Source organism: Myotis myotis, unplaced genomic scaffold (assembly GCF_014108235.1).
Source record: "Myotis myotis isolate mMyoMyo1 unplaced genomic scaffold, mMyoMyo1.p scaffold_m19_p_7, whole genome shotgun sequence".
Lineage (NCBI taxonomy): Eukaryota > Metazoa > Chordata > Mammalia > Chiroptera > Vespertilionidae > Myotis > Myotis myotis.
Genome location: NW_023416379.1, coordinates 63,008,899 through 63,025,052, shown reverse-complemented (window position 1 = coordinate 63,025,052; position 16,154 = coordinate 63,008,899). Strand labels below are relative to the sequence as shown.

The window sequence follows — 16,154 nt, the reverse complement described above, 5'->3', positions numbered from 1 at the left end:
GTCCTGCCTTTCTCCCAGGTGTAGAATCTCCACATGCCACTGAGCCTGTCGAGGAAGGATCTACAGCCTACTGCTTCTAAGCAATGAGCTTTAAGAAAACAACTTAAATGTTGTACCTTGCAAGGTAACATAAAGCACCCAGCGCAATGCCTGGCACATAGTGGGCTCAGTAAATTTCATCCTCCCTACTCTTTATCAAGTAAATAGCAAGCTTTTATATAGACTTCAATGTCTTGAAGGGCTGAAACAAACAAACTTTAAAAAAGGCACTGCACAGTGGTTCATTCTTCCTGCTTTAATGAATGTAGGGTGCTGTTCAAACTCAAACTTCCTTGTTTTCCACTGCACAGCCTGGAGCGAGACTTTTCATCAGCTCACCCTTCCCCGATCTTGCCAGCTGGCACCACGGGCAAGTCCTGCCTTCTCTCTCCATGGCCCACCCCAGCAGAGGATTCACCCTCAGAAGCTCCGTGTGAGTCACCTGGGCCTTTCCAGAAGGCGCAGGAACCCCCACACTGCCACAGAGCTTCCTAGGGAAGGGCTGCTTTTAGTAAAATTGTGTAATAGGAATGCTAATTTTTTTAAAACAGGGGGTTATAGAAAAAATGCCATCCCTGATCACTTAATACAAAAATCATTAAAACATAACCAAAAAAAACAAAAAAAAAAAAAACCTGCTCAGGCCTAAATTCTGTTGCTAGCCTCTGAATCCAACCTCGTCTTCACCAGCACCAAGAATAAGAAAGCAACTTCAGTTGCTGGCAAACTCTGCTGTGCAAGGCCTGCTAATTTACATACGTTATTCAATCTTTTAACACAAACCAAATACAGTTCATTCCTACCTAAGTTCCTCCAAAACAACTGTGTTGTCATAAGGTCCAACCACTAACTCTCCCAGTGTCCTCTCCTCCCCTGTCGGGTGGAACGTGACTTTGTAACCCTTCACTTCCCCGGGGGCATGCTCCCAAGTCACTCGGAAGCTGGACATGGTTGAGTCGGATGTTTTGAGGTTTCTGGGTGACTTAAATCGAGAAGCTGTAAAGATAAGATTTTAAAATATTATTCATAAGACTAGGCTTTGGGGTTTTTAATTAGTCCCTACAATAATAAATCGAATTGGAAATGTCTAAGTGACATACATGAGAATCGTCACAAACATAACACTTCAAAATGTATATTTACAGGAACATTAAGGCTGACATCACGATATATAATACTCAGTAAAATGCTGATTCACAGAATGCTCTTCAAGTGGAAGTAACTCCTCTGACAATTCAGAATATTACATTAGCATGGGAGCATTAACATGTAAAATCACTTTACCGGGAACTCCATTGGTAAAAATAATAGGCCATCAGGCATCCTATTAAATTTTCTAATTTAATACATTACAGAATTAATTTAGACACAAATAAAGTAGATGCCTAAAGTCTTCCTTAACATATGACACACTTTCCAAAAAAAGTGATTGCCTTGTACCTGTTGTTCCCAATCCTTGCCTAAGCTTTCCTTCTCCTGTCTTGTAAATTGGGAGGACTGTGATGTTATAGGTGGTCTGGGGTTTAAGCCGCTTTAGCACTGTCGAGGTGACTGTGGGTGACACTTTGGCAACCATCTGTCTTCCTCCCCCGCGGGGGCGGTATACAACCCGGTAGTTGACAACTTTCCCTGGTGCTGGTTTCCAGGTAACTCTCATGGTGTTTTCTGTTTCTTCATCCACTTTCAAGGTTCTCGAGTCTTGGGATACTGTGAGATAAAAATTTAAAAAAATAAAAAAAGATTACAATGTGTACCACGTTGAAAGAAAATATATATCTCCACCTCCCATTTATTTATGTGAAAATAAACTATCTATGGTTTCTTCAATATGTACACTGTTCTCTTGCTGAGCATCATGGTCTCTCATAAATTCACAATACCCTGTGAGCCTAATCTCCGTGAGATCACAGTAAGATTTTTTTTTTTCTTCAACTGGCTAATAAATAAAAAATGGAGGTTCATATGGCAGAAATTTCCTATTTGAATTCTAAAGATGCATTTCCAGAGATGGGCTCTTAAACTTTTTATTATATTTCCATCTGTAAAAACTTACTGTAGCAAACATGCTGTGGGGAATAGTAAAAATCATGAATGCGGAGTCAGAAGTCTCATTTGGGTCTTTTAAGAAAAAGACCCACAAATGACTAGCCAGAATGACTACAGTTCACACTGTTCTTTGTGATTGCCATGAGCATGTCAGACTATGAACACAAAGGAAAAGGAAACAACACATAAAAACATCTCAAGAGCTCTAAAGACAAGACTGAGTGTTCTAGGAAGCACACTGTATGTAAAAAGTGCCTGATTACTATATAATAATTTATCATGAAATCATCTTTATTAATATTTCACAAATATTAATAATTCTATCAATGCCCATAAATAGCCAACATATCCTTTTTCTTATACATAATCAGAGTTTATAAGCAGGATCATTTCATTCAGTTCAATAATCTTTTAGCAATTTAAAAGCCATACGCATTTTCTATAGGAAGAAACTAAAGCTTAAAGAAATAATGCAAAGAATTTTTCTTTTTTTAAAAAAAAAAAATGGGGCAAAATTAACCATAAAATAAAGGTTTCTCTTATCTATCTCTAGCAGAGAATAAAATAAGTTTCTAAAAGATCAAACCACTTCCAAGTAACTTAGCTACATCCCAGAATAAAAATTAAAGATGTTTATAAGAATATAAAAGTATCTGGCATCCAACAAATTCACAATGTCTAGCATGAAATAAAACTTACAAGGCATGCAAAGAAGAAGAAATTATGACACATATGGGCTGAATAATTGTGTCTCCCCAAAATTTTATGTTAAAGGCATAATCTCCAATGTGGTGGTATTTGGCAATGGAACCTTTGGGGAGGTTGTCGTAAGTGTTTCCCTCCACCTCCTGCGTGGTTCAGGGTTTGGGTCTGGAAGAGGAGCCGCACAACAAATGAAAAAGAAAAGACACGCGATAATTTGGGAATATTGTGGGCGAGTCCAACTCAAGAGGAAGGACTTCCACTGTGCTCAGGCCTCACCAAGCTTTTTATAGTGAGGTAAACAAGGTAGTGGTTACCAAAGTTACACTTTTCTTGTGAGTTTCACTTGTTTTTGTTCTTGTGAGTTTCACTTGTTTACACCATGGTTATACTTCCTGCACTTCCTCAGCCCATTAGATTCCCAGATAAGATCTAGGGAGTGTTATAAGGTCAAGCCTAATTATGCTAAGAGGACTGTGCCCTCTAAGCTAGGACTTGTTTGTGACTTTGCTAGCAGGTCAGTCCAAGGCTTAACCCTATATCAGTTTCCCACAGGAGGTAATTAGGGTTAAATGGGGTCATGACAGTAGGGCCCTAAACTGATAAGAATCCTTGTAAGAGGAAGAGGAGACACTAATGGAATTGAAGTTAAATAACGTACAACATTCCTCATCCTAGTTGTAATAGAAAACTTGGATTTTAGGGAGAAATTTTAAAAAGCTTTGTTGGCTTCCTATAAATAAAAATCAATTTTTACTTCATTGATAGGTGTGCCACATCTATACTAATAAAAGGGTAATATGCTAATTAGACCGGACATCCATCTGGATGTCCTTCCGGAAAAAGCCACAGTGGCGGGGGCCGAGGCAGAGGCAGTTAGGGGTGATCAGGCCGGCAAGGGAAGGCAGTTAGGAGTGACCAGGCCAGCAGGGGAGGGCAGTTAGGGGAGACCAGGCTGGCAAGGGGAGGGCAGTTAGGGGTAATCAGGCAGTCAAGGGAGCAATTAGGGGCATCAGGCAGGCAGGCAGGTGAGCGGTTAAGAGCCAGCAGTCCTGGGTTGCGAGAGGGATGTCCAACTGCTGGTTTAGGCCTGATCCCTGTGGGTCCTGGATTGGAGAGGGTGCAGGCCAGGCTGAGGGACCCCCGTACCCCCATGCACGAATTTTGTGCACCAGGCCTCTAGTGTTATATAATGCTGTAATACTCACATTGTTAGTTCTATTCCTGTATCAGTAACTCTCAGAAGCTTTCCAACACCTACTGCTTTCTGCTAAACCAGCATTGGAGGGCCAGTAGAAAGTTTCTCATCTGCTGGCTTTTTAGCCACAATGCACAGTTTTCATTCTATCAACAGCCTGCATACCATGTCTCTGAGTTGAAATCAATCCTGAAAATATTTCCAAAATGTCGCCTTGGAAGTTTATAAGGAACTCTATGAGCATGACCCAGTGACTCTACCCACTTAGCCACATTTTAGGATTCACCCACCACCTAAATACCACATCTAACTCTGATTGCTCAAAGTACTTTCTGAACTTCTTTGCTTTCCACAAAGTGGGCAAAGTAAAACAGCAAAATGGTGGTAGGACAAACAACAGTGCCCGGGTTCTCTCATATTTGCTTAGATGTTTAAGCAGTGTGCATATACTATAAAGTGTGTGTCTCATTCCTGTTTAGTCTACTGCTGGTTCAAAAGAGGACTTTATCTTCCCGCACCTTTAAATCTAAAATTAGCTAAGAAAAACTTAAAATTTCTTAGATGCCCAGCTTCTTAGAAATGAAAGATTATTTAGGATTTCTCTTACCATATTTGCCTTTGGCTCACACATGTTCCTTGTGGAGATTTTTGATCATAAACAAATAATTGAAAACTCAGTCTTTGGGGAGAAGAGGTATTTTTAAAAAATTTAAAAAACACACTTTTCTCCCTCTAAATACAAATACTTGAATAATTTCTCAGCCACATGAATTGTATTTTTACTCCCACAAATAAATTTAGCTTTATGTGTCATATTTGGCCTAAGTTTACAACATAGCTTCTCTTTACAACAAATTAATTTCTGTCAGAAATAGAGATGAATTTCTGCCAGATTCTTAAACAACACCAGCCAACATATTCAAAAACAAGATTTCATTCATTACTATATAAACCAATCATATTTTTCATATCTGAGAAATATGCCTTTCCAACTACTTAAATTTCCTAAAAGGAGCTTGATGGGTTGGTTTTTTTTTATTGTTAATTTTGACAGAAATTTAAGCTTAGACATAGCCAACTGAGTTTTCCAGTGATTAAAAAGAAAAGATGAATTCTCTCAGACCAAAAGATTTTAATTTAAGAATAACTTAAGATCAAGATATAAGACTTAACTGAAATTGTTCTTTGCCTAAAAAATCACCCAATCCCTCCACTTCTTTCTAATAAAAGGAAATGTAAGAATTCCCCATTCTTTCCTCTTTCCCTAAAATTTTCCTAAAACAAAAGAAATAAAGTTTTCCCCTATAAATTCTGAGACATGCCCATGATTAACAAATAACTTTTTAGGAAAGAGAATTAAAAAATATGGACCCATATTTTACCAGCCAGCTGATAATAAATGATGGTATGTCATTCAGAATTATTCACAAGAAAGAATATTAATGGGATTAAGGCAAATGGGAGCCACCAGAAAACTGAGTGGACTTTTGATTTAACCTCACCAACCAGAGTTAAAGAATCTGAGATTAATCATAGTCTCAGTAGGCACTATTATTTACCAGTCATCTCTAAGTGGCTAAGCACTCTGCTTGGTGCTTTGAACATTGTTGTTTCATTGAACCCTCAGGACAATTCTTAAAAGACTGCATTCTACAGATTAGAAAATTGAGGCTCAAAGATTAAGTAACTTGCCCAAGGTCATATAGCTATAAACATGCCCAAATTCTCTTTGTTTCCATAGCTCCTGATCTTTTTACTAGTTGAGTTTCTTATCTAGTTGATCATTCCACATAGGTGTGTGTGGGGGGGGGGGGGAGGATATAAATTTTATTTTTTTAATATATTTTTATTGATTTCAGAGAGGGAGGGAGAGATAGAAACATCAATGATGAGAGAGAATCATTGATTGGCTGCCTCCTGCATGCCCCCAACTGGGGATCAAGCCTTCAACCTGGGTCTGTGCCCTTGACTGGAATCGAACCTGGGACCCTTCAGTCCGCAAGCTGATGCTCTATCCACAGAGCCAAACAGGCTAGGGTTGGGGGTTATAAATTTTAGATACTAAATGAACCTGAATTTAAACCACATTGGGTTTTGTGTGTGTGTGTGTTTTAATCCTAACCCAAGGATATTTTTCCATTGATTTTTAGAGGTGGAAGAGAGAGGGAAAGATAGAGAGAAACGTCAATGTGAGAGAAACACATCGATTGGCTTCTTCCTGCATGTGCCCTGACCAGGGCCCTGGCCGGGGAGGAGCCGGCAACCAAGGTACATGCATGCCCTTGACTGGAATCGAACTCGGGACCCTTTGGTTCACAGGCCGACACGCTATCCACTGAGCAAAACCAGGTAAGGCCAAACCACATTCTTTCAAGGTTCTAATTTTTCAGTCCTCAATGATATAAAGAAAAGAAAAAAGCAAGCAGTTCAACTTCCTATCGCTTGAGAGGGTAGCCAACACATTTGTGATGTTACCTACATTCAGTTGTGGCTTCTCCATTCAAAGGTTCTCCTTCTCCACTGCTGTAAACGGCAAATACTGAAAGTTTGTATTTGGTCTCCGGCTGCAGGTTTTCTATCACCGTATGAATTGCATCTTCAGGAAGATTTTTCTCTCCAGCCTCAACATCATCATAAAGCGATTTCCACGAGACCCTGTAACCTCGAACCATGCCCGGAGCAGAGGTCCAATAAGCCCCAATTGATGTGTCCGTGATATCTTTAGTAATTAAATCCCGAGCTGAACCACGTTCTAGAATAGAAATTAAAAGGGAATCATTATTTAATGTCTACGAGGTATGTCAATATTACTTCGTCCTGGTAGACATCCTGACTTGCTGGAATCAAACTCAATTCGTCTAAAGTTGCTCATTGCTCCTTTCTGAGCTGACTGCCCTGTTCTGTGAGTGGAACAGACTGATGGATAGAATATTAGAACTGTGTCTGATTCCTGCCTAGCACCCCGGCCCCGATCTGTCCAGTCAGATGGTAAGGCCCTTTAGAACAAGGGTCACATCCAAATATGAAGGGGTATATGCCTAACAGAAAGTTGTCCAAAGAAAAGAATGCATCCGAATCCCAAAGTGTTACCACATATCAGTCCATCTTATGACATAGCACATGGCTCACAAAGATCTTTATTTCTTTACCATCATCTTTTCCTCTCTAATTTAAATAAGCTCAGTTTCAATGTATGATTTGCAATCATTTCAACAATGTCATATCACTCACAAATCTTAATTCCGACAATCATTTTTTTGGTGGAAACTCTATTCGTTCATGCAGAAGTGCAAACTTTCAATTCAGCTTACCCCTAAAGAAACTAAAAACCACCAATTCTTCTGGAAAACCTAAGCATGATTAATCATCAAAATAAAACACACCACTTGTTCTAGCTGATCGAAAATGTCTGTTATGAAATTTTGGTTCTTTCATTTAAAAAAATACAACCCAAATGGAAAAATATGGAAACCTCAACTTAATAGGAGGCACAGATGTCTTCCAATAAAACCCTCACTTTCCATAATTTAAATGTAAGTTAAACATACAGGTCACTTTATATTGGCTACCTTTACTAGGGTTTATGCCACAGTATGACATAAATATAAAACTATCTGCTCCTACAGCATACATTTTACCAGTAATTGTATATTCAAGCAAATGACATATAATACTGTTACAAGAATTTTGAAGACTATTATTTCACTTGAATCAAAGGATAAAAATGAATATAACAAAAATATTCATGCTTACACAATTAAATTTCAGCACCAAAAGTATAGATAAGAAAAAAATGAAAAAGAAATCTGGGTGAACAAACACCTATCATATATGGTAGACTTTAGAGGGGAAAAATAAATAAAACAGAAGCTGGGCACCCTACCAGACCCCAAGTGCAAATGGAAAATTCTAACTCCATTATAAATAACTTTAACTGCTGACGAGACATTTCAACTCTAGAGGGAAATTAGTTACATATTTCACTGTAACCAAGAATACTTATTTTCAAGAACATGTTGACTTTTTTCCCTCAATACTTGAGATTAACTTCATCTAACTGTCTTCTTTACCTGTATTTGCTACTTAAATGGCCATACATCTTTATATTTTTCTCTACTAATAGAAATGTAAGCAAACTTTTTCTTTGGTTTGGTTTGGTTGGTGTAGGTGTTGTTTTTTGGTTTTTGGTTTTTAATCATTGATATCCCCCCATGGTTTTCCATGTGCAGCGCATGTTTGTTTGATATATAGCCATTTATCATATACATCTGTCCTCCTAAATTTCCTAAGTTGCAGTTAGGAACAGCTGTTATAAAATAATTGTATTTAAATCTGACTTTGAATTTAAATGAGCTAAAAACTGCATTAATGACATTCCAAAAAAAATATATAAGACAAATAAAGTTAGCTAGAATGTGGGAATTATCTTCCAAATTAATTTGGAGTAATTTACAAACAATAATTTTAGCTTCTAGTCTTCCCAAGGCCATTTTTCTCCCTACTTTCTTCAGCATTGAATTTGTGACATTGTTTCTTTCCATGACAACAGACATCAATTTCACAAACACAAGCTAATGATGTCACTGTGAGAAAATAAGAAGAGAATTGTGTCTGAAGCAAAAATACATTCACAAAGACATTTGTAGGCTACAAACAAAAGGTACTTAGATCACTAGACATGTATTCCCATGGATTTTAATCAACTATTTTAATACTCTCAAGACCTGTAAAATGGCAATAAAAACATTTGCAAGGTTTATCAATGTCTTGAAAATAATCTGTAAAAACACATTTTAAGATATAAATAAAATATTAACTAAAAGATATTCCTGAGTTCTAATTAATGGCTATCAACACTAATTCAAGCGAATGCTAAGTTCTCAATTACAGGAAAAAAAATCCTCAAAAAATTATAGTTTCTGCATGTGTCACATAAAGGCATTATTTGCAGGCACCGGCATTGCAGCATTCCATGTTAATGATGAAGAAATATGGGAAGAAGAAAGACAACTCAATCCAATAGCCAAGATTGAAAAGATAAGCCATTTCAATGAGCTTCTTATACTTCAGATAGCTTGATCAGAATACTGCTAAATATTAAGTTTATACTATTGTAAAACACACTGATAAACTTTTTCTAAAAAAAGAAGTAGAAGGGTTGTGTATTCCAGCTGCTGCATGACACCCAAGAATTTTGAGAATATGATATACTCAAGACAGTAAACTTCATCTGGCCTATAACCCTTGAAGTTTTTAAAAATGGAATCTTGGCTTGGCCAAATATTAGATTTCAAAAAAAATGAAGCAATCACTTTGTACCCTATGATTTCATTGGCAGGCTGCCAAGTGGCAACGCTGGTCTTAAAACTAGATATGAAATCAGCTGACCAGACCACCAGCAGGCTGGGTCACCTCCTGGGACCCTGGGGTCCTCAGGACCAAAATTACTGGACTGGACCTAATCAGATACATAGAATCGCCTAGAGAGCCAAAGACTAGGCCGGGCCCAAATCAACTAATTGGAATATCTGGAGAGATGCCTAAGTACTGATGTTTCCTAAATCTCCTCTGTGATTCTAGCTCCTCTACAACTCTATTCTTTTCTCCTTTCTTTCTTTTCCCTTCTTTCTGCTACCCCTCTTTTATGGTCTAGAGAGACCTTTATTTGGAAGGTGTGATTGATCAGTGTGGGAAGGAACCCTCATACTTGCTTTCAACTCTGAAATGAGGCTCCTTCCAAATAAAGACGCCTGGAGAAAGCAAAAATGGCTCATAACTGTTGAACACAGTGATGCTGTGCCAGACTGCTTGATGGTTCATATATGATGCGGGTCCATGACCATGCACAACAAATCACCTTTAGGTAGTGGAACAGGCTAAACGCTGACCCTCCGGAAATTAAGTTGATTGAAGCTTCTCATCACATCCTCTCCATCCCAAACACACATGGGATGCTCGCCCTCTCTCTTCCCCTTATTCTGTCCCAAAAGGAGACGGCTCTCAATACACAGGGTGGGGCAAAAGTAGATTTACAGTTGAGTATGTAAAACAAGTTTATTCTTGGATTATTATTTATTGGATTATTTTCCACACAAACACCTGTAAACCCACTTTTGCCCCACCCTGTATGCTTCTCATTCAAGAGTTAATCACATTTTCCTGTAAATGAGGTTCGATCCGAGTGTTACCCAGCAAAGCATTTGGTTTGGCTTAATATATTGAATTGTAGGTTTTGTCCCCAGTCTAAGAAACGTCAGACATCAATGACTGCAGAAAGAGATTATTTGTCTTGGTTTCATTAGAGTGGGTTTTGGAGACAGTTTCTTTTTAGAGTACCTGGGAAGGGAGAGGAATAAGAAAGGACAAACATCATGAAACCAGTCTGCAGCCTCTCTCCAGGGAAGACTACTGTCCCTCAAAGGGGAAGGCAGAGCAATGGTGGCAGTCAACAGAAACCAGCTCTGCTAGACTGTTTACCACTTTGTCACTACTTTTCCCCAAACCTGGTTCCAATTCTGCTCTAGCAAAGGCTCCCTTCCTCTTTGAGTTCCTCCTTTCCCTCTGCCCAAGACCTACAAATGTGTTTTTGTCTGTTCAGGATTTTTACGGAAGTGATACTCTTTTCAATAATATTTAAGCTCATAGTTCTGTACCACATGCCTGTGCTTTGTATGTTACTTTTACCTCTAGTAATAGAATTTCTGGCAATCGTAACAAAGAAGTCATCTTCTACACTGAGGGTATGCCTTCATCTTTATTCCTTAGATTTTTTCTCAATAGTTTTCTCCTCTACCCTATTCTCCCCAGCATAGTGCCAGTATAGGAATAAGGAATAGCAATGCTTTTCTATCATAAATTTAAATATACTACAAAACTCATCATTTTTGAAATGTTGATACTCAGCATTTCCACCTTGATTATAAAGTGTATTAACATAAGTTCAAAAGGCACTTTTCTCATGCCTGCTTGCATACATCTCTGTGCTGCTTCTGTGGGAAGTAATTTAGACAGGTGCATTTCTCATGATCTGAACATCTACAGGGGTTGATTTCTACTTTTTTCCATATACAAGGCCAAAGAACTAATGCCTCATTTAAGTAACTTTCCTACATATCCTCAGCCCTTTTCCATTTGCTTTCTGAAAAGCAAATCAGCATCCAATTCAAATATAATTATAATACAAATTAGCCAATGATGATAACTGAAAAATTAATCACAATGAAATGAAACTATATTTCATCTTATAGATTGTTCCAGCCAGCTTTCATTGAGTTTCACATACCACTTTCAAAAATAGAAGTTAAATTGAAAATGTAATGTAAACCCTCTTCTAAATCAATTTGTCTTTTCCATTAGAGCTCAACTCAAAAGTCATCCAACTTTCCACAGCAGAATACGGAAGACCTGCTTCTGGATAATGTACATGTGGAAACACACTTGATTTACAACCAATGAATTAGAGCCACCTTTGAAAAGGACAAAGTTCACTATTGATAAGTGAACTTAATTACTGTAAGCAATACATAGTTCTTAAAAACCTCTTAACGATTAAATCATTCTTCAGCCTCAAAGCCTGTGGCATTTCTTCCACAATTGTTACCTCTCCAGTTTGATTTAGATTCTTCTCTGATGAGCCATTAATTTGCAGAAAAGGAAATGTGAATTACTGTTTGGTGATTGTGCTAGCTCCCTGGAAACGTCAGAGTAGTTATACCCAGAATGTATGATTTTTTCAAGTTATGAGACAGCAGTAAATTTAGGGAAACATAGAGGCCTTGTTCAGTCCATCTTTGAGAGGGCCCATGTTACTCAACACCATGCAGAGGAATTCCTTGATGTGTTAAAAACCTCATTGTACCAAAATGTCAGCTGCGTTAGCTTGTGTGATGTACAGGAAGCCATTCATGTCTAGGACCCTGGCGGGTTGCTATAGCAACTGAAACAAAGGAAATTCTGAAAAGTCATCTTTTCCATTGCCAGAAAACAGCACTCAAAAATAAAAAGAACCGTATTATTCCCAAACTGAAATTTTCATTCATTTGTGGTAAAACTCTAAATTATTCATTTCGAGGTTTATAAGAACCGGTTTTCCTCTCTCTAACCACTAACAGTGACAAGCAAAAGTTCGACCAAACTTCAAGTGCATTTACATCTACAACAGTATTTTAGTAAGCACATTAAATCTACTTTAACAACAACCAGAGGGGGAGGGTAATAATGTAAATCAAACCTACTGGTTTATGCTCAGATTCCTCTGAAGTTGGGATCTGAAATAGTAATAAACTCTGCCTTTGTGATTCTATTTCATGCAGTACTAGAGCCAGCCATGAACTTCCCCCATGCCAATGCTAATAAATCTCTCTTCCAGGGACAGGGGAATTTTCTGATCATTGGCTGCATTTCAAGAAAGCACTAGGGAACATTTTCAAGTTAGGGATGGTTGTAGACCACACCAAATATTGTTTTAATTCTTTCTGAATTAAATAGAATGCACTTCAGGCAATCTATAAAATTTTCAACCTACAGAATGCTCTTGCCTGCTGATCCATGCCTCCGGATGAAAGGAACATTCCTGCCTGGTAGGCTCTTACCACCTCCTCTCCCAAGAGAAAAACAGATTAGAAAAACAGCAGCCCTCAAGAGCACTTGCCTGGCTTTGTTTCTGGCTTTCCATCCCCTGCATTTACCATCATATCCTATTCCTGTATATGGTATGTGGATTTGGCTGAGTTAATACAATAAAATGAAATGGAATAACCAGGGGCAAAAATCTTCTATTATTTTAATTTAGTCACAACTATGCTTTCACATATTTGTCAAGTTTACCACACATAATGCAATGGGATAAATATGTTAATAAAATCAGGCTGGCAGCATTTAATAAAATCCTCCACCATGGTAAAGTTTGGTATAAATTGAAAAAAAATTATTTTGGCAATTTAGATATGAATTAACTAAATTTTTAAAGAAAACTTACAAATCATCTAGCTCGCCTCCTTCTCAGGAAATGAAACGGGATAATTTTTTAAATTTATTTTACTACCCATGTATCTCCCTTGGCGATAATTTTTGATCAACTACGTCCTGGAGCATACACTCATACACGCATACAAGTTGGTAGATTTTCTACACGACTTGTGCAAAGCTATAAAATTATAAGCAATTTAACCATACACCTAACCTAGAAAAATCACAGCCCAACAGAATGTGTTTGCTAGTTAAATTAAAATTTGTATTTTGTTTTTTCAAAAGTTTACTTATATATTATTCTTTGCAAAAATACCATAATTTTTTAGAATCGAAAAGATTTGTGCTAAATATGAATATATTTTTGAAGTAAGAACATGCAGAAGAATATCAGAAGATTAAAAGTTACAAGCAAAAGTAAAAAACTATTAAACTATTTCCAAGATATTCCGTATATGGGAGAAATTTTCCCAAATGCAAATAATCTACAACTGCTTTGTAAAAAAAATAAAAGCTTGAAAGTTTATCCTTAAAAAAAATCCTATGAACAATCTGTGTTGAAAACCTCTGGAAAGCACATGAGAAAGAGAACTTCAAAAGGTCAAAAGGAAAGGACATACTTCTCAGGAATTCTGGACGTCGCTCCAGCTATAAAGATCACATGCTTTTATTGTTTGGATTATGTCACTGTAATGAAGGCAATTTCTATTTCTAGTTCTTATTGTTTTCAAAACTTTAGTGTAGCCAATTAATGTCTCTGAAATACTTATGAAAGTATTAGTAATCAGTTCTAATTACTAATAATTTCTTATTGATACACTTATAGACATAAAGTATTTTACAGTTCCCAAAGAGTTTCACTTACATTCTCCCATTTGATCTCCAGAGGTCTGGTAGAAAGGGGTAACAATGATCATTCCTTCTTTACAGATGGGTAAACTGAGGCTCAGCGGGATTAAGGAATTATTTAAAGGTTACATGGTTAAGTAGCCAAACCAGGACTCTTCTGGTAATCAGTATTTTACACACAGGTATTTTATCTTTTTTAATTCTCTTCTAAAAATATTATAGACTATTGGAATTGAATTCTTGATCACTATTCCAGAGACAATTTTAATTTGAATATTTTTGTTTTTATTTGTTTTTAATTCTTGACTAAGTCTTAAAGCTTAACTACCTACTGTAAGCCTGTCCCTGCTAATTAAAACATCTATAACCCTCCAAACTTCTGGATCCATCAAATTTAATGGATATTTTGCAACCAACTATCACTGTGATTTCACATCACAAAAGATACTTCAGATTTGTTTTCTTTCTATGACCATTTTAAATATGTTATCTAAAAGAACGTAATAACAAGAATGAAAGCTATGCCTGGTTTTCCATTTAAGCCCCCAACTATGGTACTGACTCATCACTATAACCATCCACTGACATTTCTTTTTAACATTATATTCCATTCTCATGTGGTTAAGTTAAATGTATATTTTCTCTCTCTTACATGACTTGCCTCTGTAGTTGTGGTGAGTTAATTCTAAGCTTCCATTATATTTCAAAGGTCCTAAAAGATATGAAACTTTCTGACAATTTACTCTAGAGAAACAGCTCCAGTGTTGTTCTTTCTAAGTACTGCATTAACTTTGAACGTATAATATACAACTGAAATTTAGAGGTCAGTTGAAAAATAAACTAAGAGAAACTTGGATTTTCAGATTTCTCAAGCTATTATGAATGCTTTCCTACCTGGTGAATGAAGAGACTGGGAGTCAGAAAAGGGCTCCTATCTGCTCCTGGGAGATAGAAGCAGCTGTGTGACCATGGGCTCTATCCAAACCCTCTTCACCCACAGTGTTTCCCAAGCTGCCTTCCCACTCCGAGTGTCACACACCTATTCTCCATTTAACCAACCCATGGCATTGCAACACATCTTTAGGGCCTTAGTATGCACCCAGCTCCCCAATACACTTCTTTCTAATCAAGTTAAATTTTTCAGTTGCTTATATTCTGCATCTCTGAATAGGAGGAAGTTTTATGATAGCTTATTTTTCAATACAAATGTCTTTTAAGAGAAAGGATTGAACATTTCTAAATTTCATTCACTGAAAACGTTCTCAGCTTCCTAAATGCAATGGCAAACAAGCTGGGGGGGGGGGGGGGCAGGGGGGTCTCTATAAACTATGACAGCAATTACCTTCAAGCGTTGTTCCTTCTCCAAAAAGGGCATCGCCGGCCCCAGAGGCATACAAGGCCGTCACGGATAAGGTGTATTTTGTCCCTGCGTTTAATCCCCTCAGAACAGCGTTGGTTGTGTCGCCCCTCACAGTGACCTCTTGAGTTTCACCTCCTGCCACTGGGGTGTATGTGACCAGGTACTGTTTCACTTTTCCTGGTGCCGCACTCCAAGATAATTTCATAGATGACGTGGTAGGGTCAGAAACTCTTAAGTCTCTTGGGTTCCCTCTAACTTCATTAAAAAAAGAAAAAAACATAAAAACTCATTATGTAATAAAATGACTTGAAAAACGCTTTGCTGCTGTATATGCATATGTGCATATGAAATTAAATTTATATCCTGACTGTTGACTACCCAATAGAGTTCAAGCACTTCTAAATTAGGCCGCACAGTATATCAGAGAAAACAAAGCAAAAGTTCTGCAATGCCTCTTCTGTGCTTACGGGATTGGTTAAAGTCTGACATGTTAGAATCTGTCATGTAAAAAACTACAAGGTTTTCTCTAAAAGTGGAGAAAACACCATACAGTACGTTGGTGTTTTCTCCATACAAAACACCGTACAGTATGTTGATTAGTATCACAATGTGGATTTTAACTCCTCTAAGAAATTTGCAATAAAAAGGGTTTATTGGCATGATGCTATGAATGTCTAAATCAATGGTTCTCAACCTTCTGGCCCTTTAAATACAGTTCTTCATGTTATGACCCCCAACCATAAAATTATTTTCGTTGCTACTTCATAACTATAATGTTGCTACTGTTATGAATCGTAATGTAATATCTGATACGCAGGATGGTCTTAGGCGACCCCTGTGAAAGGGTCGTTCGACCGCCAAAGGGGTCGCGGCCCACAGGTTGAGAACCGCTGGTCTAAATGTAATGGCCAGAAAATACACTAATGTGATAAAAATGATAAATGTAAAATATTGCTGTCCCTTAAAAAATATGTAAGAGAGGAAACAAGCCTA

General features: G+C 37.5%; 1 protein-coding gene across 8 annotated transcripts in view; it reads right to left on the bottom strand.

Moving 5' to 3' along the window:
- The window catches only part of COL12A1 (collagen type XII alpha 1 chain), a 114,417-nt gene that overhangs the window by 70,997 nt on the left and 27,266 nt on the right, over nucleotides 1-16,154 (bottom strand). For 7 of the 8 annotated variants that reach the window (XR_004969004.1, XR_004969003.1, XM_036318289.1 and 4 more), the window contains 4 exons: nucleotides 15,144-15,416; nucleotides 6,465-6,737; nucleotides 1,480-1,746; nucleotides 843-1,035 (listed from right to left, as the gene is read on the bottom strand). Coding sequence is in view for 6 of the 8 variants with exons in the window: in XM_036318289.1 (XP_036174182.1) it covers nucleotides 843-1,035; nucleotides 1,480-1,746; nucleotides 6,465-6,737; nucleotides 15,144-15,416 (1,006 nt within the window). In the remaining 2 variants the exon portion in view is untranslated. The remainder of the gene's footprint in view (nucleotides 1-842; nucleotides 1,036-1,479; nucleotides 1,747-6,464; nucleotides 6,738-15,143; nucleotides 15,417-16,154) is intronic. The other variant, XM_036318292.1, reaches the window with a different exon arrangement.